This window comes from Herpailurus yagouaroundi, unplaced genomic scaffold, assembly GCF_014898765.1.
Source record: "Herpailurus yagouaroundi ecotype Mexico unplaced genomic scaffold, PumYag 188, whole genome shotgun sequence".
Classification (NCBI taxonomy): domain Eukaryota; kingdom Metazoa; phylum Chordata; class Mammalia; order Carnivora; family Felidae; genus Herpailurus; species Herpailurus yagouaroundi.
Genome location: NW_024412419.1, coordinates 32,352,830 through 32,375,109, shown reverse-complemented (window position 1 = coordinate 32,375,109; position 22,280 = coordinate 32,352,830). Strand labels below are relative to the sequence as shown.

Here is a 22,280-nt window from a genome sequence, read left to right as displayed (position 1 = left end):
GCCAGAGATGCCGCGCGTGTCGGGTGGGTGGCCGGGCGCGAGCCTCGCCCCTCAGCCCCCTCTCCAGGGCTAGCCCGGCCGCGCGGCGCCCCGAGGGGGCCGGGCCGTCCGGTGGGGCCGCGGCCCTGTTCGGTGCTGCGAGCTCGCCCTCTCGCGGCTCCCCGGCCCGGCCGCCGCCGCCGCCCCTCTCCCCGCCCAGAGGCGCCCCGGGGGCACCATGCAGGCGCAGCAGCTGCCGTACGAGTTTTTCAGCGAGGAGAACGCACCCAAGTGGCGGGGGCTGCTGGTGCCGGCGCTGAAAAAGGTGAGGAGCGCGCGGGACCCCCGCTTCCCGGCTTGCAGCCCCCGCTAGGGCGCGGGGCCGGGGCGGTGGAAGGGCCGGGGAGGCGGGGCGCGCGCAAGGCCGTCTTTCTTCCCGGTCTCGCCGCCTCCCAGAAAGGACCGCGCACGCTGAGAGGTTCCCCCACACTCGCTGGCTCCGTGTTGACATTCACCCGGTGTGTGGGAAGGCCGCGGCAAGCCAGGCAGAGTTTGTCCGAATAAAACAGCCTCCCGAGAGGTTAATGTCCTGTCTCCGATTCCGAGACGAGAGTTGGAGGAGGCTCAGTTTTCAGTGGAGGTCACAGCAGGCCACTTTTCCGCCTTCTCGGTCTTACCCTGGAGCTGCTGTCAGCCTCGGGTTTTAGGTGTCCAGTATGCTGGTTTTAGTGGGCTCAAGAATGCTCTAGCCATAATGCTTGCTCTAAGTAATTGCAGAGCTCGCTTGCCAGCGGGAACACGGCCTGCTTTGCTCGCCCTCTGTAATCGCTCTTCATTCCCCTGAATTCCCCCACTCCTCCGATTAACAGGGGCGGATGCACATGCCACTTTTGTTGTTGTTTAGAGTCTTGGTACTATCTTTCGGGCTGTTGATTGAAATTTTTAACCTTTCTCTGTGTCTTCAGCTTTGCCACCTTGTTATCTGAAGTTGTATGCTCCATGATCTTTGCTTTTAAATGTTTTAGTAGTATTAGGAAATGTTGCTACATTTTAAAAGCTTCTAAAGCAACATTGTGAGTTAGTAAATACATTACAACACTAGAAACTGTTTGAAGATAAAAACAATCCGTATTTTTTGTTTCCCTTTTACCTTTTCTGTGGAGATTGCTTTAGTCTCCGAGTGTTTCTGAAGTCCAATTTGTTGTTGCTCAAAGAACGTTTTATGTTATTAAAATATATTTTAGCTCCTACTGAGAGTTGAGATTATGATGTACCTTTTGTTCTGAACATGTATACTTTGAAAAAAACTGTGTCTTAAAAGGTGCCTGATGTTTCCCAAAGGCCAGCAACTTTTACTTTCCCTTTTGCCCTCCTCCCCCTCCTTGGAGACTTACAGTGGAAACAGTTTAGTGTGTTAGCAGAATTTGCTCATTTTTTTCAGGTGTAAGTTACTGACTTTTTCCCTTAAGTGACATCAAACGTCTCCGTGATACTGTTTTCTAAGAAAACCAAAGAGATGCCATCTTCCTTACATACCTTATTCATTAGAAACTCCATCAGGGCTCTCTTTTTACTTTTGCTTTACCTGCAAGCTTGGCGTCTTAGCTTATAATAGGGGAGTAGGAGGTCTCAGTCGTGTCCGAAGCCTGGTCCTGGCAGAGGTGGGAGTGGAGTGGGGAGGAGACCAAAAAATTGTTGCGAACCTACAGAAGAACTCAAAACACCATCAGTTGGGGGCTGTTTTGCTTAAGAGCAAACAACTCCTCTTCCAGGGAACCGTCAAGATACTCTGTCAGTTGTGAGGGTACTGTGAAGTAGTGGAAAGAGCATTCCAAGAGTTGGCCGACCAGGTCTGACTCTGCCACCCTGGTGCCCCTTGCTGAAATCTGTCTACAGAAGCATTTTGTTTGGCCGGCACCCTGTTGTTTTACTTTTAATGTAATTAGTTGCCACTATTTAAAAGTGGGAGATGTTAAAATCCGAATTTTCAGCTTGAGGGCCTTTCCCCACTGGGCAAGACAATAAACTGCTGGAGCTGAGTAAATGGCTTCCTTCTTTAGACTGGACATGCATCTCCCATTTGCCAAGGTCCCCTCAGTCCTCTTTGCTTATTTGCAAAAACAGCCTTAACCATATGCAGAGATCCCCTTGCAGGACACAAGCGATGGGAGGAGGTGGAAGCATACACAATCTAGCCGATAGGTTCTTCTAATTCTTATTTAAGATAGCCACTGGTGATGATTCTGCGCCACCTAAGATGAGGTTGAGAATACAATTTCATATCTGGATGTACTCTTGGGAGCTCAGAACCTGCATTTGCACCTGCCTGCTCTCCTTATCTTGAACTCTTCTTTTAGACTTAATGCACTATTGCAGATGTGCCCAACTTGAGCTCTTTTACCTGAGGCTCCATTGTCATGTTATTCTCTTCCCCTGGACTGCCCTTTGCCTGGCCTAACACTACTCCTCCTTCTGGACTCACTTGACCTCAGGTGTTTTCTCAAATCCTCAGGGCTGTGTTGGATAGTCTTCATTTTCTTTTAGCACTGAAGCCTAGCACTTAATAATGAATTGTAAGTTCCTATTCACTTGTCTGCCCCATCCCACAACTAGATTAGATGGTCCTTGAAAACAGGAATGATATTTTACCCTCATTTTATCCTTCATGCATACAGTGCCTGACACCTAGTAGGAACTTCCGTTGCTTGAATGAATGGGTGGCGGAATACCCAAACTGCATCATCTGTCTCCTCCTTCACTGACCATTAAAAAAAATTCCTCTTGGGGCGCCTGGGTGGCGCAGTCGGTTAAGCGTCCGACTTCAGCCAGGTCACGATCTCGCGGTCCGTGAGTTCGAGCCCCACGTTGGGCTCTGGGCTGATGGCTCAGAGCCTGGAGCCTGTTTCCGATTCTGTGTCTCCCTCTCTCTCTCTGCCCCTCCCCTGTTCATGCTCTGTCTCTCTCTGTCCCAAAAATAAATAAACGTTGAAAAAAAAATTAAAAAAAAAAAAAAGAAAAGAAAAAAAAGAAAAAAAATTCCTCTTGACGGCTTTATTGTTGTTTATTTGGTTAAAAACTTTGGAGTCGTCTCGGACTTCTCTCTCTTACATTACTGCCCAAACCCAGCATGGCCTGTAGGTTTATCCCCTTTGACACGTTCTTCTAATCTGTTCCCTCCTACTCTTGAGTCCGCTTTCCTTTTTTTTTTTTTTAACGTTTATTTATTTTTGAGACAGAGAGACAGAGCATGAACGGGGGAGGGGCAGAGAGAGAGAGGGAGACACAGAATTGTAAGCAGGCTCCAGGCTCTGAGCCATCAGCCCAGAGCCCAATGCAGGGCTCGAACTCACGGACCGTGAGATCGTGACCTGAGCTGAAGTCGGACGCTTAACCGACTGAGCCACCCAGGCGCCCCTTGAGTCCTCTTTCCTAGACTACTGTGATAGCACCTTAACTAGTTTACTGTGCCTCACCTTTCCCGTATCTGTTTTTCAAATTTCAGAAGTTCTAGTACACGTCAGAATACGTTGCACTCTTGCTCAGAGCTAACGATATCTTGTGAGGGCACAGGATGCGGTGCACGGTCATTAGCAGAGAATTGATGGTGATCAGTGGTCTGGCTTCATCCTGCTTTCCTGGCTGGATTGCCCACCATGGTCTTTCATATTCTTTATACTTCAGCCAGACTGGACTACTACTTTTCCTGAATATGCCCAGAGTGTCTCACTACCTCTCTCAGTCTAAGTCCTATCTTGTCTATTGCACAAATATATCATGCTTACTACAGACCAAGCATTGCCCTCGGCACTAAGAATAAAAAAGTATGACATCATCCAGAAACGACTAAGTCAGAGCACAGTGGGAAGTGGCAGAGGATGAGTTTGGATAGGAAACTGGTTTCGAGAGAAGTTTTTTAAATGTTAAGCTAAGGAGTTTGAATTTTATCTTGAGGGGATGAAAGTCATTGAGGAATAGGGGAGTAACATCAGATTGGAATTTTAGAAAATTCACTTTGGCCAGAGAATAGAAAATGGATTGGAGAAGAATGAGACCTGAGGTAAGGAGAAAAGTTAGAAGGCTAGTTTAATAGTCCAGTCAAGAGATACTGTGCATTTGAATTAAGGATGCATTTGAACCCGGTTGGAAACTTAGGGATGGATTTTGAGAGATGTTTAAAGGTAGAATTGACAGGACCCAGTCACTCCCTCAGTGAGTAGGGCAAGTGGTAAGAGAGCAGGAAGAGTCCCTAAGTTCTGGTTTGTGTGGTTTTTGTCAGAACAGAGAATGGAGGAGAAGAAGCCGTTGTGATGGAGAGAGTGGCATAAAGAGATGAGTTTTAGACACGTTGATTTAAAAGTCCTTTCGGCTTATCCAGGTGGACTTGTCAAGCTGGCAGTTGTCATTGGTATCTGCCACCGCAAATTTGGAACTTCCAGGGGTGGAGGTAAAGCCTTAAGAATAAATGAAGCCTCGGAGGCGCCTGGGTGGCTCAGTCGGTTGAGCGTCTGACTTCAGCTCAGGTCATGATCACATGGTTTGTGAGTTCAAGACCCACATCAGGCTCTGTGCTGATAGCTCAGAGCCTGGAACCTGCTTCAGATTTTGTGTCTCCCTCTCTCTGCCCCTCCGCTGCTCGTGCTCTCTCTCTCTCTCTCTCTCTCTCTCAAAGAATGAATAAACGTCTCTCTCAAAGAATGAATAAACATCTCTCTCTCTCAAAGAATAAACGTTAAAAAAAAAAAAAGAATAGATGAAGTCTTTATCCATACAAAGACTTATACAAGGATTCTGTTCATGACAGTTCTCTTCAGCAAAAAAAGAGGAAACAATCCAAATGTCCATTAACAGGTGAAAGAATAAACAAATTGTGAAATAGCCATACATTGGAATACTACTGGGTAATAAAAAGGAATGAATTATTGATACATATGACAATATGATTGAATCTCAAAAATAGTTCAGCTGAATGAAAGAAACCAGGTCAAAAAAAGAGTATATACTGTATAATTCTATTATATAAAATTCTAGAAATTGCAAACTTATCTACAACGACAAGGAGCAAGTGAGTGGTGGTTTTAGGGGGAGGCTTTTATGTTCATTTGTTGATTGTGCTGATAATTTCACGGATATATACATACATTAAAATTTAGCAGATTTACAACTCAGATATGTGCAATTTGTTGAATGTCAGTTGTACATCAGTGAAGGTGTTAAAGGTAGATAAAGCCACCTACTGAAAATTAGAGGTAAGACTGAAGTAGGGCTGTCATTAGACCTGGTTGGGGAGGGAGAGGAGTGGGCAATAGTGTGTAGGAGAAGAGCAGGGGAAGGAGTGATTCAAGGGGATGAAGAAGGAAGAAGTTGGAGGGGTGCCTGGGGGGCTCAGTCGGTTAAGTGTCAGACTTTTGGCTTCGGCTCAGGTCATGATCTCACAGTTCATGGGATTGAACCCCATATCACGCTCTGTGCTGACAATGTGAAGCCTGCTTGTCCCCTTCTCTCTGCCCATCCCCTGCTCACTCTCTATCCCTCTCTCTCTCTCTCTCAAAATAAACACTTTAAAACAAAACAAAAAAACCCCTATGTTTTTTTTTTTTAATTAAAAATTTTTTTTCAACATTTATTTATTTTTGGGACAGAGAGAGACAGAGCATGAACGGGGGAGGGGCAGAGAGAGAGGGAGACACAGAATCCGAAACAGGCTCCAGGCTCTGAGCTGTCAGCCCAGAGCCCGACGCGGGGCTCGAACTCACGGACCGCGAGATCGTGACCTGGCTGAAGTCGGACGCCTAACCGACTGCGCCACCCAGGCGCCCCATAAAAAAAAAAAACCCTATGTTTAAAAAAATCAAAGAAAGAAGGAGTTGGAGTAGAGACTCCTCAGTCCTGGGCCTTGTGGTTTTGTTTTTCTCTTCTGGACCTGAGGCTTCTGCCAAAATTATTTCTCTGTTGGATCTTTGGTCAGGCCAAGAGACATCAGATCTTGATCCCCCTCTTCGTATTTATTGTACGTCTTGTACCTGGCATTATTCATTCCAGGTGTTGGTTGAGATAGGAAGTATAACCCAGAGCCTGGAACAAACTGGGTCCCAGTGATCAATACAGGGTCTATTCAGTGAATGTAGATACAGCAAGCTGAAGAAAGGAGGTCCAGACTTCTAAATTAAATGTTTCACGGGGCTCCTGGCTGGCTCAGTGAGTATTATGCTACCTTGATCTCAGGGTTGTGAGTTCAAGCCCCATGTAGGTTGTAGAGATTACTTAAAAACAAAACCTTAAATCTAAAATCTTAAATTAATTAATTAAATGTTTCACTATAAAGCTGCTTAGAGTGAAGGTCTTCCAGAAGCCATCCACACAGTTTTCCTCTTATCCGGGAAATACTTCTTTTCTAAATGCACAAAATCGTGTTGGTATGTTTTGTTGGCGTTTATACTGATTAACTGATATCTGCAACTTTGTATATATCATTATTTAATGCTGAAACTCTGCTCTGAACTTTATAACTAGGGCATAGGAAGTAAACTATTAGAATTTGAAGGGGAAATATAAAAAGAAGGAAGGAGTCAGGTAAAAAGTATGAGACCCTAGTGTCTGAGAAGCCGAGAAAGTAAGGAGCTGCAAGAAGAGTCGTTAAGTGCGTCAGACTACGGATAAGTGAGGTAAGGTGCTTGAAAATGTTAGATTTGACAGCTAAGGGGTCACTTCCGTCGGAGCGGTTTCAGTGTGGATAGATGACGGAAGAACATGGAAAGACAATAGCAAGGTAGCAAGGACAGATGACTTCTGCCCCCCGCCCCGCCACTCTCCAGATTACTATGGTTTTTTTTTTTTTTTTTCAGAAGCTTGGAAATGAAAAGAGATACTGCTGTGGCAAGAAGGGGATTCAAGCTTGGGGAGGTTTTTTATTTGAAGGTGATGGAAACTTGTATATGTTAGGAGTCTCTGGGGCAGGAGCTGGTAGAGTGCTGGTGAAGATACTGAACAATGAGGAGATGAGTAGCCCAGGAACACAAGTAATGGGATTTGTCTTGAACTGTTTGCCAGGTACTATTTTAAGTACTCACATGTGTTTTCTAATTCTCATTGGATTACTCTTATTGCCTCCATTTTACAAGAGAGAAAACTGAGGTTTAGAAGGAATAATTTGGTTAGAGAATCTGCAGTTTTAAATACTATGCTATGCTACCTCTAGCAGGGCATCTTTGATGGCATCTTTTTTTCCTGAGATGGGAGCGAAAGAGACAAATAAGGGTTTGTAGGTTGGGCAGCAGGGAGTTCACGTTAGGTATCCTCTATTTTCTTAACGAAATGAATAGCAAGATTCTTTACATAGAGCGAGGAAAGAGAAATGAGTAAGGAGTTTAAGAAGCATGGTGAAGTTTTGAAATTGCTGTTTTGGAGCATGGAGAAGGAGCCAACCAGTGAATCAGAAAGAACTTGCTGAGCGGTGCAGAGTGTGAGGACCCTAAATTTGGAGGCACATTCATTGGTCTGGTGGTTGTGAGATTTCCTCCAGCAGCACTCATCGGTTCAGGTGAATGGACACAGAAGGAGAGTTGATTGCAGGTGGCTGCAGTACAGACTAAGAGGATAGCAATATTTCAGGTGATAGAAAGTAAAGCTGTAAGATGGGTTATGGGGGGATAGATGAAGGCTCCATGGATTAGAAATCTTTGATGAGTTGGAGGAGGAGGGTAGCGAGAGCAGACGGGATTATGATTGGAGATCATCATAATAATTTAGGGTTTTAAGATTCCAGAAATGAAAGAAATAAGACAATTGGGAGCTCTGGAGTTAGTGTATTGAATGATGGATTGGTGTATTACATATATGGGTGATGACGAAGTCCACAAGGATTATGGCACATGTCATAGTGGAAAGGAAGACTGTAATCCAGCCATGGCAGTGAGATCCAGAAATCACAGCAGTGAGGATGCTTCAACCAAATAATAAAAGTGGCAACTACTCCCTGTTCCCCGTAATGTATTTTGTATCACAGCTTTGGGTAGAATAGGAAAAAACGTTGCACTTCTTTTTAGAGTGTTTTTGTCTTGTGATTAAGTTGTTGTTGTTTTTTTTTTTTTTACCCAATGTTTTATTATGGGAAGTTTCAAATATGCAAAAAAATTGAAAGAGTTATTCATTAAAACACCTGTGTACCCATCACCTAGATTCTGTAATTTACATTTACTATGTTTGTTTTATCGCATGCCTATCCATCCCTGCCTCCCTCCATCCACCAATCCATCTTATGTTTTGATGCATTTCAAAGTAAGTGGCAGACATCAGTACATTTTACCTCCAAACATTGCAACATGCATGTCATTAACTAGAGTTCAGTATTTGTTTACAGTTCTTTTTGGTTTTTGGGTAAAATTTATGTGCCGTGGAATACACAAATGTTAATTGTACCATTTAATGAGTTTTGACAAACAAATAAAACTCAAACCTCTATCAAGATAACGAACATCACTATCACTCCTGAAATTTACCTCCTGTGCCTTCTCAGTCAATCCCTGTAACCATTGTTCTGATCTTTTATCATCCTACCATAGATTATTAATCTTACCTATTCTAGAACATCATATGAATAGAGTCATATAGTATATAATTTTTGTAAGGCTTTGAGGTTGTGTTTCTTAGGAATTCAGTTCTTTTTTCCATCATAGGACTATGTCAGAGTTTGTTTGTCAAGTGGCTGGATACCTAGGAGGTTTCCAGTTTAGGGCTATTATACATAAGGCTTCCATGAATGTTCTTATTATACAAGTCTTTTTGTAGGCCTATGTTTTCATTTCTCTTGTGTAAATATTAAGAGAAATGGCTCATAGAGTGTTTAGTCTCACAAGAAACTGCCAGACCTTTTCTCAAATTGGTTGTACCTTTAATATTCCCGCAACAATGTATGAGAGTTCCAGTTGTGCCACATCTTTGCCAGTATTTGTTGTTATTAGTCTTTAATTTTAGTCACTGTGGTGGTTGTGTAGTGGTATCTCACTGTGGTTTCAATTTGCATTATCCCGGTGACTAGTGATATTGAACACTTTCTCGTGTTCTTATTGGCCATTTTGTATCTTTCTTCGGGCAGTGTCTGCATAAATCTGTTGCCCATTTTAAATTTTGCGTTCTTTTTGGTATTGCATTGTAGGAGTTGTTTATATATCATGGGTAACTGCTCTTTATCAGAAAAATGTTTCATGAATATTTTCTTCCAGCCTGTGGCTTGTCTATTCATTCTCCTAATGGTGTTTTTTGATGAACAGACTTTTTAATATTGATGGAGTCAAATTTATTAGTTTTTTTTTTTTAAGGTTATTGCTCTCTGTATTTAAGAACCTCTTGCCTGCCACCAAGCCGTGAAGATACTCTCCTAATGCTGTGTTCTAAAAACTTTATAGAAAAGTTTTTACATAATCTGTGGTCCATTTCAGATTAATTATTGTGTATAATGTAAAGTGGGAATTGAGATTCATTTTTTATGCTGATATCTAGTTATTTCAGAAGTATATGTTGAAATATAGGTGTCTGGGTGGCTCAGATGGTTGAGTGTCCAATTTTGGCTCAGGTCATGATCTTGTGATTCATGAATTCAATACCTGCGTCAGGCTCTGTGCTGACAGTTTGGAGCCTGGAGCCTGCCTCAGATTCTGTGTCTCCCACTTTCTCTCTGCTCTTCCCCACTCGTGCTTTGTCTCTCCCTCAAAAGTAAACATAAAAAAAATTATATGTTGAGATTTCTCTTTCCCTGTTGACTGTGATGTTTTTATGAAAATTAAATAAGTATTATATATATTTATGTAAATATATATACAAACATCTCCATTCTATCCCACTGATCTGTTTATCTTTACACCAGTACCACACTATTGGTTACTGTAGATTTATACTGAGTCTTGAAGTTAGGTAGTATAAGTCCTCCAATTTTTGTTTTTCTTTTAAAATCTTGTTTTAGCGTTTCTAGATTTGGATTTCACTATAAATTTTGAACCAGCTGTCAATTTCTACCAAAAAATCTTGCTGAGATTTTGATTGTGATTGCATTGAATCTATAGATCACTAGGGAGAATTTGTATCTTAACAATATTAAATCTTTGGGCCCGTGAACATGGTGTATCTCTCCATTTATTTAGACTTATTAATTTCTGTCAGCAACACTTTGTAGTTTTCAGTGTAAAAGCCTTACATGTCTTTGGTTGAGTTTAACCCTAAATACTTTGTTTTTAATTTTATTATAAATTGTTTTAGAATTTTATTTTCTAATTGTCACAAATATGCAAACATAAAGCTGCTCTTTATATATTGGGCTTGTAGCCTTTGATTTTGCTGGTAGTTGCAGATTCCACAGAATTTTCTACATTATTATGTCATGTGCTACTACAGATAGTCCGATATTTATTTTTCTTGCCTTATTTTACTGACTAGGTCCTCCATTAACTGTTAAATGAAAGTAGTGAGAGTGGTCATCTGTTTCTATGGCTGAGTTTTACAGCAGAGGAAATGGGTCCTTAGGCAGACTCCTCAAGATCTTATAACTAATAAGGAATAGAATCAGGATTTGAACCTGAATCTGTCTGGCTTCAAAGACTACTCTTTGTACTGTCCTGTATTGCTTCCTTTGAGTAGGCAGTATAATATAGTACAGTAGTGTTTTCATTGTCTTGCACCTTAGATTTTAGGGAAGAAGTACCTTAGGATAGAGGAGGTTGAATGAAGCTTCGAAACCTTTTGCTTTAAGCTGAGAAGCTCGGCCCTTTTACATATTAGGGCTCTGCATAGGATTACATTTGAAAAAATGGTTCTGCTGCATAAAAAAGTAAGACTTTTAAAGGCACTAGTTAATGGAAAACCAGTATAGACCATAGAGGAATGGGCTGAGAAATGTCTTGGTGGCATTAGGTAGCTTGGAGACTGTCCTGTGTGCTTCTGTTCGGGAGTGACAGGAGTGATGTTTTAAGTAGCAGTGGGAGTTAACCAGGTGAGGATGAGGAGGAAGTGTGTTCAAAGATTTATGGTGGCTTGGAGTCCATGAGGAGCTGAGCATTTTAGAAATTCTGAGTAGCTGGGAGTCTGAAGCGTGGGGCCAGATCTTGTGAGCAGTGGGGAAGGCCAGTTAGGGTGGGATAATGGTGGTTTTGACTAGAGCAATAGCTGTGGGCATACAGAAAAGTGGATAGATTTTTAGATGTAAAAGTAGATTGATGATTGAATGACAGAGTAGTAAGAGAGGAGTAAAAACTGATTCCTGTGTTTCTGGCTTAAGGGTCTAAGTGGTAGTGGGATGAAAGAGGAAATACTGGGGGAGGAGCACGTTAGGAGGAGAACTAAGAAGCCTCCAGTTCTCTGGGAATGAGAGGATGTGAGAGAATTATGATGGGAGGGATTTACACTTTGGGGGAGGGGAGGAGCCACGTATGGCAAGCATGGAAAGTGTCTTTGTTGGACTGCTCTCAGGAATGAAGGCTCTGACAATGTCTTTCAAAGTACATTTCAAATACCATTTTCTCCACAAAGGCTTTCTACTGCAACCCCATCCCCTAAGTAGAATGTATCTCTTAATTTACTTAGTGCTTTATATGTCAGTTTTAGTACTTAATGATAGTCTGTCCTTCAAAGTTTTATCTGTGGCTTCTCTTTCTCTATACTGGGAGTTCCTTGAAGGTAAAAATAGGGTCCTACTCACCTTTATATTCCCTATAATGCTTAGCATATTTCTCACATATAGCAAGCAGGTGCTCAGGACCTTTTGTTGAATTGCATGTGGTTCTGAGCCCGTCCCCTCAAGAATATACTACTAATGAGCTTGTTGGGTGTTAGCTGAGATCTTCAACTTCAAAAGGCATTGGAATTGCCATGTTCAGTGTATTCCATTTTAGCACATAGGTAAGCAAATACTATATTTTAGAAATAACTCATTTTAAATGGCTAGATTTTTTTTTTTTAGGTTTATTTTTGAGAGTGAGGGTGAGAGAGAGAGCACGTGTGCACGAGCAGGGGAGGGGCAGAGAGAGAGGAGACAGAGAAGCCTAAGCAGGCTCCACACGCTGACAACACAGAGCCCCTTGTGGGGCCCAAACTCACAAACCATGAGATCATGACCTGAACAAAATCAAGAGTCAGGCACTCAACCTACTGAGCCACCCAGGCACCCCTTAAATGGCTAGTTTTTTAAAAAGTGTGCAATGCAAAGGAGAAGCAGATGCCAAGGTGGGGTTGGGTATACAAGAAATGTATTAGCAGTGCTTGTGAGAGAAAATGGGGAAGGAGTCAAGGAGAGTCTTGACTGTAAGGCAAGTCTGACTCCCAAGTGAAGGAGAGAGGTAAGGGAGGAAGGAACTTGGGGTGAAAGTGTCTTACACTGCAGTGCAGTTCTAAGGAAAGTTCACCCAGGCCTCAGGAAGTTCTTGAGTGAAAGTTGGGGTCACAGGAATTCCTCATCCCCCAGGAAGAGGCCTGGCTTAGTATGCGTGCCATGCTCGGTCCTTGACGGGGGGCAGCCTGGGAGAAGCAGAGCCTCTGCACAAACACAGTGATGGATTTCATAGTGCGGCAGCTGGAGTCTGAGGTCTGAGAGACTCATTCTCAGAGCCAGCCAGGGTCACCTCTGAGGCTATCGATGGCCTGATTCAGGATAGTACGGTTACAGACTTCCTCCACTGAAAATGGATAATTTGTTCCTCCCAAATCCCTTATGCTTTCAAAAAAGATATCTTAGGTTGAGTTCTGAAAGTCGCAAGTTCATTATTGCTGATACTAACAGTACACAGTTTGCTTTAGTAGTTACCAAATAAAGTTTGCCTTTCATATTCAAGTTTATTTCATAATTAACCCTTTGATGTACAAAACCCACAAACAAAGCAGTAAAGGCAAAAGAAAACAATGCAAATGATACCCATGTTATTACTACGTGAGCTAGTGAACTCGGAGCACTTCGGCACTACCTTGAGTAGTCCAGCTCTCTGGCCATGAAGGTGACTACTTGCTGATTTTCCTTTCCAGGCTGGGCTATCTTGGAGGCCGGCAAACACAAATCAGTAAAGAAATTCCTCATGAAGTCTGGTAACTTAATTTCTGGTACCATAAATTCTGGGAACTTCCCATTGGAGTCGGGGATAGGAGTATACATAGGTGAAAAGTAATTTGAAGTTTTGGTTTTATGGACTCTAAATTACTTAGATATTATTTTTAAAATAGATACTTTAAAAGTGTAATGGGCACCTGGGTGGCTCAGTCGGTTAAACGTCTGACTCTTGATTTCAGCTCAGGTCGTGATCTCACAGTTTGTGAGATCGAGCCCTGCTTTGTGCTTTGCGCGCGGAGCCTGCTTGGGATTCTTTCTCTCCCCCTCTCTCTGCCCCTACTCTGCATGCTTGCTCTCTCTGAAAACAAACAAACTAAAAAAAAGTGTAACAGGACTATGATTTCAAAAAAGTTTCTTTAATGTTGCTTTCATGCTGATTTTGACTGGTTTGGTTTTATTTGCTAAATTTATTGAGCTCTTATTGTATGGTAAGCATTATGGATATGCAAGTAAAAATAAAACAATTGTTTTTATGAAACTTGTATCTGGTGATAAAAAAAAAAAGTCTATAGTCTGCCCATATATGTTAAAGTATCCCGTTTTCAAATGGGATTAATCTTAGTGTATAGAAAGAAGTTTGTTTCAGGGTTCAGAATAAATCAATAACAAATAGGTCTTGAGATTAAAAGAAAAGTTGAATTTTTCATTAACTAGAGACTTTTTGTAATAAGCTAATAATTCCAGTTATTTTATAATGCCTGAAATGAACTTTTCTATATAGACAAGACTAATTTTCTATAATCTAAGCCACTTGCAAGTAAATTGGTTTCTATATATGGCCAAATACTTTATAATGGAATGCACTTGGGGCACCTGGGTGACTCAGTTGGTTAAGCATCTGACTTCAGGTCATGATTTTGCAGTTTGTGGGTTTGAGCCCCATGTCTGGCCCTGTGCTGACAGCTCAGAGCCTGGAGCCTGCTTTGGATTCTGTGTCTCCCTCTCTCTCTGGCCTCCCCTGCTCATGCTCTCTCAAAAATGAAAAAATGTTAAAAAAAAAATTATAATGGAATGTACTTACTAGTAATTACACTTACACCCATTTTGTTTAAGGATTTCGGTAGGATTCTGATTTCTGTACATATATTTAATAACTTTTTTCTCTTAATTTTATATATAACATAAAATTAGTCATTTTAACTGTTTTTAAGTGTATAATCCAGTGCCAATAAATATATTCACAGTATTGTGCAACCATTACCACTATATTTCCAAAAATTTTTCATCACCTCAAACAGAAACTCTGTGCAAATTAAGCAATAATTCTCCACTTCCTCCTCTTTTAGCCCCTGGTAACCTCTAATCTACTTTTTGTTTCTGTGAATTTGCCTATTCTAGATATTTCATGTAAGTGGAATCATACAACATTTGTCCTTTTGTGTCTGACTTATTTCACTTAGTATAATGTCTTCAAGGTTCATTTATATCGTAGCATGCGTCAGAATTTCATTTTTTTTAAGGCTGAATAATATTCCATTGTATGTATATACCACAGCTTGTTTATCCACTCATCTGTTGATGGACCCTTGGGTTCCTTCTGCCTTTTTGCTATTGTGAACAATGCTCCAGTGAACTTTAGTATACAGGTATCTGAGTCCATGTTCTCAGTTTTTTGGGGTACATACCTAGACATGGAATTGCTGGGTTGTTTGGCAATGCTACGTTTATCTTTTTGAGGAGCTGCCGTACTGTTTTCCATAGCAGCCATTGTATATTTCCACTAGTAATACACAAAGGTTCTAATTTCTCCACATCCTCACCAATATTCATTTTTTGTTAAAAATTGCCATCCTAACTTGTTGGGATGAGCACTGGGTGTTGTATGTAAGTGATGAGTCACTGGCTTTTACTCCTGAAACCAATACTACATTGTATGTTAACTAATTTGAATTTAAATAAATTTAAAATAACGATTGCCATCCTAGTTGGTGTGACATGATAGCTCATTGTGCTTTTGGTTTGTATTTCCCTAGTGACTAATGATACTGAGCATTTTCTCATGCACTTGTTGGCCATTTCTGTATCTTTATAGAAAATGCCTATTCAAGTCTATTGCCCACTTTTAAAATTAAGTTGTTTGTATTTTTGTTAAGTTTTTGTAAATAATTATATATGTTCTTGGTATTAGACTCATTCAAACCCAACCAAACATGTCTTAGTTTCTTGATAATGTCCTTTGCACAAAAATTAATTTTGATAAAGTTCAGTTTATCTCTTTTTTCTTTCCTTCTTCCTGTTTTAATGTCATATCTAAGAATCCTTTGCCAAATCCAATATCATGAAAATTTACCCCTAAGTTTTATTCTAGGGATTTTATGGTTTTAGCACTTATATTTAGGTCATTGATCTAAATTTTCTATGTGGTGTAAGTTAGGTGTCATTTACACTTAGCATAATGCCCCTGAGGTCCATCCATGTTGTAGCAGATGGCAAGATTTCACTCTTTTTTTTTAATGGCTGAATAGTATTCCATTGTATATATCATAATTTCTTTATCCATCCATATGTGGACACTTAGTTTGTTTCCATATCTTGGCTAATATAAATAAAGCTGCAGTGAACATGGTGGTACATACAACTTTTTGAGCTAGTGTTTTTGTTTTGTTTTCTTTGGATAAATACCCAGAAGTGGAATTGTTGGATCATTTGGTAGTTCTATTTTTAATTTTTGAGGAACTTCCATACTATTTTCCATAGTGGCCACACCAATGTACATTCTCACCAACAGTGCTTAAGAGTTCCCTTTTCTCCACATCCTTGCAAACATTTGTTTCTTATCTTTTTATTTTTTTGATTTTTAATTTTAATTTTTAAAGATTTTATTTTTAAGTAATCTCTACAATGTGGGGCTCAAACTTACAACTCTGAAATCAAGAGTCACATGGTCTACTGACTGAGCCAGCCAGGCGCCCCTCTTGTCTTTTTAATAGTAGCCATTCTGACAGGTGTGAAATGATACCACATTTTGATTTGAGTTGCACTTTCATGATAATTAATGTTGTTGAGCATCTTTTCACATACCCAGTGGCTATTGGTATGTCTTCTTTGGAAAAGTGTCTATTTAGGTCTTCTGCCCTTAAAAATTTTTTTTTTGGTGCGGGAGGCTGTTGAGTTGTATGGGTTCTTTATATATTTTGGATATTAGGCCCTTACTAGATATATGATTTGCAAATATTTTCTTCCATTTAGATGGTTGCTTTTTCATTTTGCTGTGCAGAAGCTTTTTTAGTATGATGTTGTCCCACTTACTTTTGCTTTTGGTGTCAGATTCACAAAAACATTGCCAAGACCTATGTTAAGGAGCTTACCACCTATGCTTTCTTCCAGGAGTTTTATGGCTTCAGGTCTAATGTTCAAGTCTTTAATCCATTTTGAGTTAATTTTTGTGGTCAAGTTTCATTCTTTTGCATGTAGCTGTCCAGTTTTCCCAGTGCTCGTTATTGAGAAGACTTTCCCCATGGCACATTCTTGACTCCTTTGTTGTAAATTAATTGATCAAATATGCGTGGGTTTATTTCTGGGCTCTCTAGTCTGTTCCATTGATCTACATGTTCATTTTTATGCCAATGCCATACTGTTTTAAATCTTTTCAGAGAACCAGCTCTTAGTTTCATTGATCTTCTTTGTTGTATTTTTAGTCTCTATTGCACTTATTTCTGCGCTAATCTTTGTTATTCCCTTCCTTCTACTAACTTTGAGCTTCATTTGTTCTTTTTTTCTAGTTCCTTGAGGCATAAAGTTAGGTTGTTTATTTGAGGCTTTTCTTCTTTCTTGAGGGAGGCATATTGCTATGAATGGCTGTCTCAAAACTGCTTTTGCTGCATCCCACAAATTTTTGTTATAGTTTTATTTTCGATTGTGTCAAGGTATTTTTGAGTTTCTCTTTTGAGTTCTTCTTTGACACATTGGTAGTTCAGTAGCATGGTGTTTGATTTCTACATATTTGTGAATTTTCCAGTTTTCTTGATGGAATTAATTTCCAGTTTCAGATCATTGTGGTTGGAAAAGATGCTTGATATGATGTCAGTCCTCTAATATTTATTATCACTTTTTTTGTAACCTAACATGTGATCTATCCTGGAAAATGTTCCATGTACAATTGAGAAGAATGTATATTCTGTTGCTTTTGGATGGAATGTTCTGTATGTATCTGTTTGGCCTATTGGTTTAACAGGCCATTCAAGGCTGATGTTCTCTTAAATACTTTCTGCCTGGATGATCTACCCATTGATGTAATTAGGGTATTAAAACCCCCTACTATTGTTGTATTGCTTTCTGTTTCTTTCTTTAGATCTGTTAATTATTTGTCTTATGCATTTCTGCGCTCCTATGTTGAGTGCATAAATATTTACAAATGTTACATCCTCTTGTTGGATTGACCCCTTTATCATTATGTAACATCTATTTTTGTCTTTTTTTTTTATAATTTTTTAAATGTTTATTTTTGAGAGAGAGACAGAGAGGGAGAGACAGAACATGAGTGGGGGAGGGGCAGAGAGAGACAGACATAAAATCTGAAGCATGCTCCAGGCTCGAGCTGTCAGCACAGAACCTGATGTGGGGCTTGAACTCATGAACCACAAGATCATGTATGACCTGAGCCGAAGTCAGTCGCTTAACCAACTGAGCCACCCAGGTAACCCCCATTTTTGTCTCTTATTACAGATTTTCTTTTATGATAAATAAGTACGTGCAATATATATATGTATAATTTTTTTCTTGTTGACTTTAATTTTTTCTTTTTTTTTTTTAATTTTGGTATACCCTCTTTTGCATCCTTGTTTTCCCCTCCCCCCTTTTCAACGTATTTTAGAGAGCATAGCATTTAAAACCACCCTCATTCTTTTCTGTGGCTGCATGCTATTGTTTGGTTGTACTATAATTTAACTAATGTATTGAGAAACAGGTCATTTTCTATCTTTTTGTATTGTAAACACTGTTGCAGCAAAACTTGTATGTATGTTACATCATCTGTATGTGAAATCTTCATGTCTCTTGCCCATTTCTGATTGGATTGTTTGCCCTCTTACTGTTGAGTTTTGAATGTTGGGTTGTTTTTTGTGTTTTTTTGTGGTTTTTTTTTTTTTTTTTTTTTTGTATATTTTAGATACCAGCTCTTTGTTGGGAATGTGGTTTGTAAATGCTTTGTCCCACACCTTAGCTTGTCTTTTCAATCCATTTAACAGGGGCTTTTCAGAGCTAAAATTTTTAATTTTGCCTATTATTGGATCCTGAAAATTTTCTCCTATATTTTTTCCTAAAAGTTTTTTTTTTTGGTTTTACATTTTACATGTAAGTCTTTGATATATTTGAGTTATATCTGTGTAAGTTGTGAGATTTAAGTTGAAGTTCTTTTTTTTTTTTTTCCCCCTATGGATGTTCAGTTGCTTCAACACCATTTGATGGAAAGGCAATCTCTCCTTCATTGAATTTTTTTGTACTTTCTTCACAAATTATTTGGGCAAGTTTTTGTGGGCCTATTTCTAGGTTCTCTATTCTGTTGCATGGTTCTCTCTCTGCCAATACTACACAATTTTTATTGCCATAGCTATATAATAAGTCTTAAAATTGGGTAGAATGGCTTTTCCCATTTTATTCTTTACCCAAATTATTTTAGCTATTCTAGTTCTTTTTCATATAAAGTTTAGAATAATCTTGTCAATATCTATAAAAAGTCTTGCTGGGATATTGGTAGGAGTTGTGTTAAACCTATGTATTAATTTAAGGGGGTGGGAGGATTGATTTTCTTACTGTGTTGAGTCTCCCATTCCATGAACATAGAATGTCTCTCCATTTATTTAGAGCTTTGGTTTCTTTAATCAACAACAACAACATTGTGTTGTTTTCAGCATACACATCCTGTATTTGTTTTCTTAGATTTGCACTGAAGTATTTTGGTTGTAGGGGTCATTTTTAATTTAATTTACATTTAGTATGCATGTGTTCATTGCCACTATATCAAAATACAATTGATTTTTGTAGGTTTATCTTGTATCCTGTGTCCTTAGTGAACTCACTTATTTGTTCTAAGAGTTCCCTCTTTTTTGTTATTTTTGGGGTTTTGCAGGATTTCTTTTGTAGATTCTTTGGAATTTTCTACTAGATAATTATGTTATTGGCAGATAGGGACATTTATATTTTTTCCTTTTCAAATTTATATGTGTTTTATTTCCTTTTCTTATCTTATTGCACTAGAAAGAACTTCCAGCATTATCTTCAATATGTTGACAGTGGATATTCTTGCCTCCTCACCACCCAATTTTGGGGGAAAAACATTCAGTCTTTCACTGTCAAGCATATGTTAACTTTAGGTTTATTGTAGATGCTGTTTATCAAGTTGAGGTAGTTCCCTTCTGCTCCTGTTTTTCTGAGAGTTTTTTCTTTTTCCATGAATGGGTGTTGTGTTTTGTCAAATGCTTTGTCTACTTCAGTTGACATGATCATGTGGACTTTTTTCTTTAGCTTTTTAATGTGGTGGATTACATTGATTAGCTTTACCATATTGATGCAGACTTGCATCCCTGTAATAAACTCTGCTTGGTCATGGTGTGTAATAATTATTTTGTGTATATATTGCTGAATTCCACTTGCTGGTATTTTAAGAATCTATAATTCTGAAGCATATTGGTCTGTAGTTTTCCTTTTTGTTCTGTTTTTGTCTGGTTTTGGTATCAGGATAATACTAGCTTATAGAATGAATTTGAAAGTGTTTCCTTCAATTTTCCAAACAAGATTGTGGGGAATTGGTGTTAATTTTTTTTTAAGTTTGCTATAAATTTCAACGAAACCATTTGGGTCTAGAGAGTTTTTAGGGTGTTTTGAAATTACAGATTCAATTTATTTAGTAGGTATAGGGCTATTCAAATTATGTCATAATGGTTAAGTTATGGGAGGCTTGTGTTGTTGTTTGAGAAATTGGTCCATTTCTTCTAAGTTGTCAACTTATGTCTGAAGAGTTATTCATAGTTTTCTCTTATTATCCTTTTATAGTTGCATGGTCTGTAGGGCTATCCATGCTTCAGTCCTGATTTGGTCCTAATATTGGTAATTTGTGTTGTCTTTTTCCTTTGCCAGTCTTGCTAGATGTTTGTCAATTTTTTATTTCTTAAAAGAATAGCAGTTTCACTGATTTTTCTCTATTTTCCCCCTGTTTTCAATTTCACTTGGTTTCTGGTCTTCATTGTTTCTTTCCTTCTTGGTTTGCTTTTAGTTTGCTCTTTTCTGGGGTTCTTGAGCTAAGTTCTTGAGGTAAGAACTTAGATGATTGATTTGAGGCTTTCTCTTTTTTTATAATGTGCTGTTTTACCTATGCCCTACAAATTTTGATATACTGTTTTTATTTTCTTTCATATATATGTGTATGTACATATATGGGGTGTGTGTGTGTGTGTGTGTGTGTGTGTGTGTGTGTGTGTGTATGTAAATTCCCTTGAGACTTACTCTTCGCCCCTTCGAGCCATAGGTTATTTAGATAAAAGTTTAGTTTCCAAGTGTTTGGAGATTTTTCTGATACCTTTCTATTATTAATTTCTAGTTTTATTTTATTGTGGTCAGAGAATATATTCTATATGATTTCGATACTTTTAAATTTGCTAAGTTTTGCTTTGTAGTCCTAGATATGTTCTTTTTTTAAATCTTACACACTTGAAAAGAATGTGTATTCTACTCTTGTTGTATGGAGTGTTTTATAAATGTTGATTAGTTCTTGTTGGTTGATAGTGATGTTGTGTTCTTTTAAATTCTTGGTGATTTTCTGTCTAGTTTTATTGTTCAAAGAGGGGTGTTGGATTATCCAACTATAACTTTGGATTTGTCTTTATATTCTTTCAGTTCTCTCAATTTTTGCTTCACATATTTTGGAATTCTGCCTGGTGGATACACATTTGGGATTGCTATCGCTTCTTGGATTGACCCTTTTATAGCTGTGTAATGTCCCTCTCTGTCTTTGATAAATTTCCTTGAAGTCTACTTTATCTGATACTAATGTTGTCACTCCTTTTTTTTGATTAATCCTCATGTGATATATATTTTTATGTCAGCCAACTTAACTATATTTGAAGTGAGTATCATGTAGATAGCACATAGTTGGGTCACGTCTTTTAATCCTCTTTGCAACGTTTGCTTTTAATTGGTGTGTTTAGACCATTTTTATGCACTGTAATTATTGCTATATTATGGCTTGCCATAAATGGCCTGCCATTTTAGTTATTGTTTTCTGTTGTAGGTAATACATTGTATATGCATAGCTTATTTCAGGGTACTGTGTCACTTGATGAGTTTGATTAAGTATAGAGGAATGTTACCTCCTTCCCTTTACTCACTTCTGTTAATGGTTGTCTTAATATTTCTTCAGTATACATTTAGAACCACATGAGACAACATTAGAATTTTGCTTTAATCATCAAACATAATTAGCCTATTGTATTTACCTGTATATTTTTTCATGTTCTTCTTTTCTTCCTAATATTCTGAAGTTCCTTCCTTTTATTGTTCTTCTTTTTAGACAACTTCCTTTAGCCATTCTTTTAGGGTAGGTTTGCCAGCAACACATTGTCTTAATTTTGCTTCGATTGTCTTAATTTCCTCGTCATTCCAGAATGTATTTTTACTAGATATAGGATTCTGGATTAATAATTTTTTTCTTGGGCGCCTGGGTGGCTCAGTTGGTTGAGCATCTGATTTTGACTCATGATCTCACTGTTCCCGAGTTCGAGCCCCACATCGGGCTCTGTGCTGACAGCTCAGCGCCTAGAGACTGTTTCAGATTCTGTGTCTCCCACTCTGTCTCTGCCCCTCCCCCACTCATGCTCTGTCTCTTTCAAAAATAAATAAATATTAAAAAAATAACTTTTTCCTTTTCATCTAAAAAATGTTGTGCCACATTTTTCTGACCTCCATGATTTTTGTTGAGAAATCTGTTGTTGTTCTAATTATTTTTCTAATGTAGGTAAAGTGTTGTTTTTCTCTGGCTGCATTCAGGCCAATCTATTTACAAATTCTGCCTTGCATTTGCATATGATTCTTTTGGTGTGTGAAAATATTTTTTTCCCAACTGAAATTGTATTGTGTTGGTCTTGAAATAAAAATAACCCAGAAAATTCTAGAAAATTTATTTCATAATGAAACCACTTTTTAGATGGCAGTGTTATACTCCATTATTTATAGCAGCTAAAGCTATGTAAACCCTTGAAAAGAAAATCTCCGGTGAAGGAAAAAATTA

General features: G+C 38.9%; 1 protein-coding gene across 3 annotated transcripts in view; it reads left to right on the top strand.

Annotated features, from left to right (window-relative positions):
- The first annotated feature begins 30 nt into the window (after positions 1 to 30).
- Positions 31 to 22,280, top strand: part of SOS1 (SOS Ras/Rac guanine nucleotide exchange factor 1) — a 151,140-nt gene continuing 128,890 nt past the window's right edge. For 2 of the 3 annotated variants that reach the window (XM_040496577.1, XM_040496575.1), the window contains exon 1: positions 31 to 304. In XM_040496577.1, coding sequence (XP_040352511.1) covers positions 218 to 304 — 87 coding nt within the window. In that variant the 5' untranslated portion in view covers positions 31 to 217. The remainder of the gene's footprint in view (positions 305 to 22,280) is intronic. The other variant, XM_040496576.1, reaches the window with a different exon arrangement.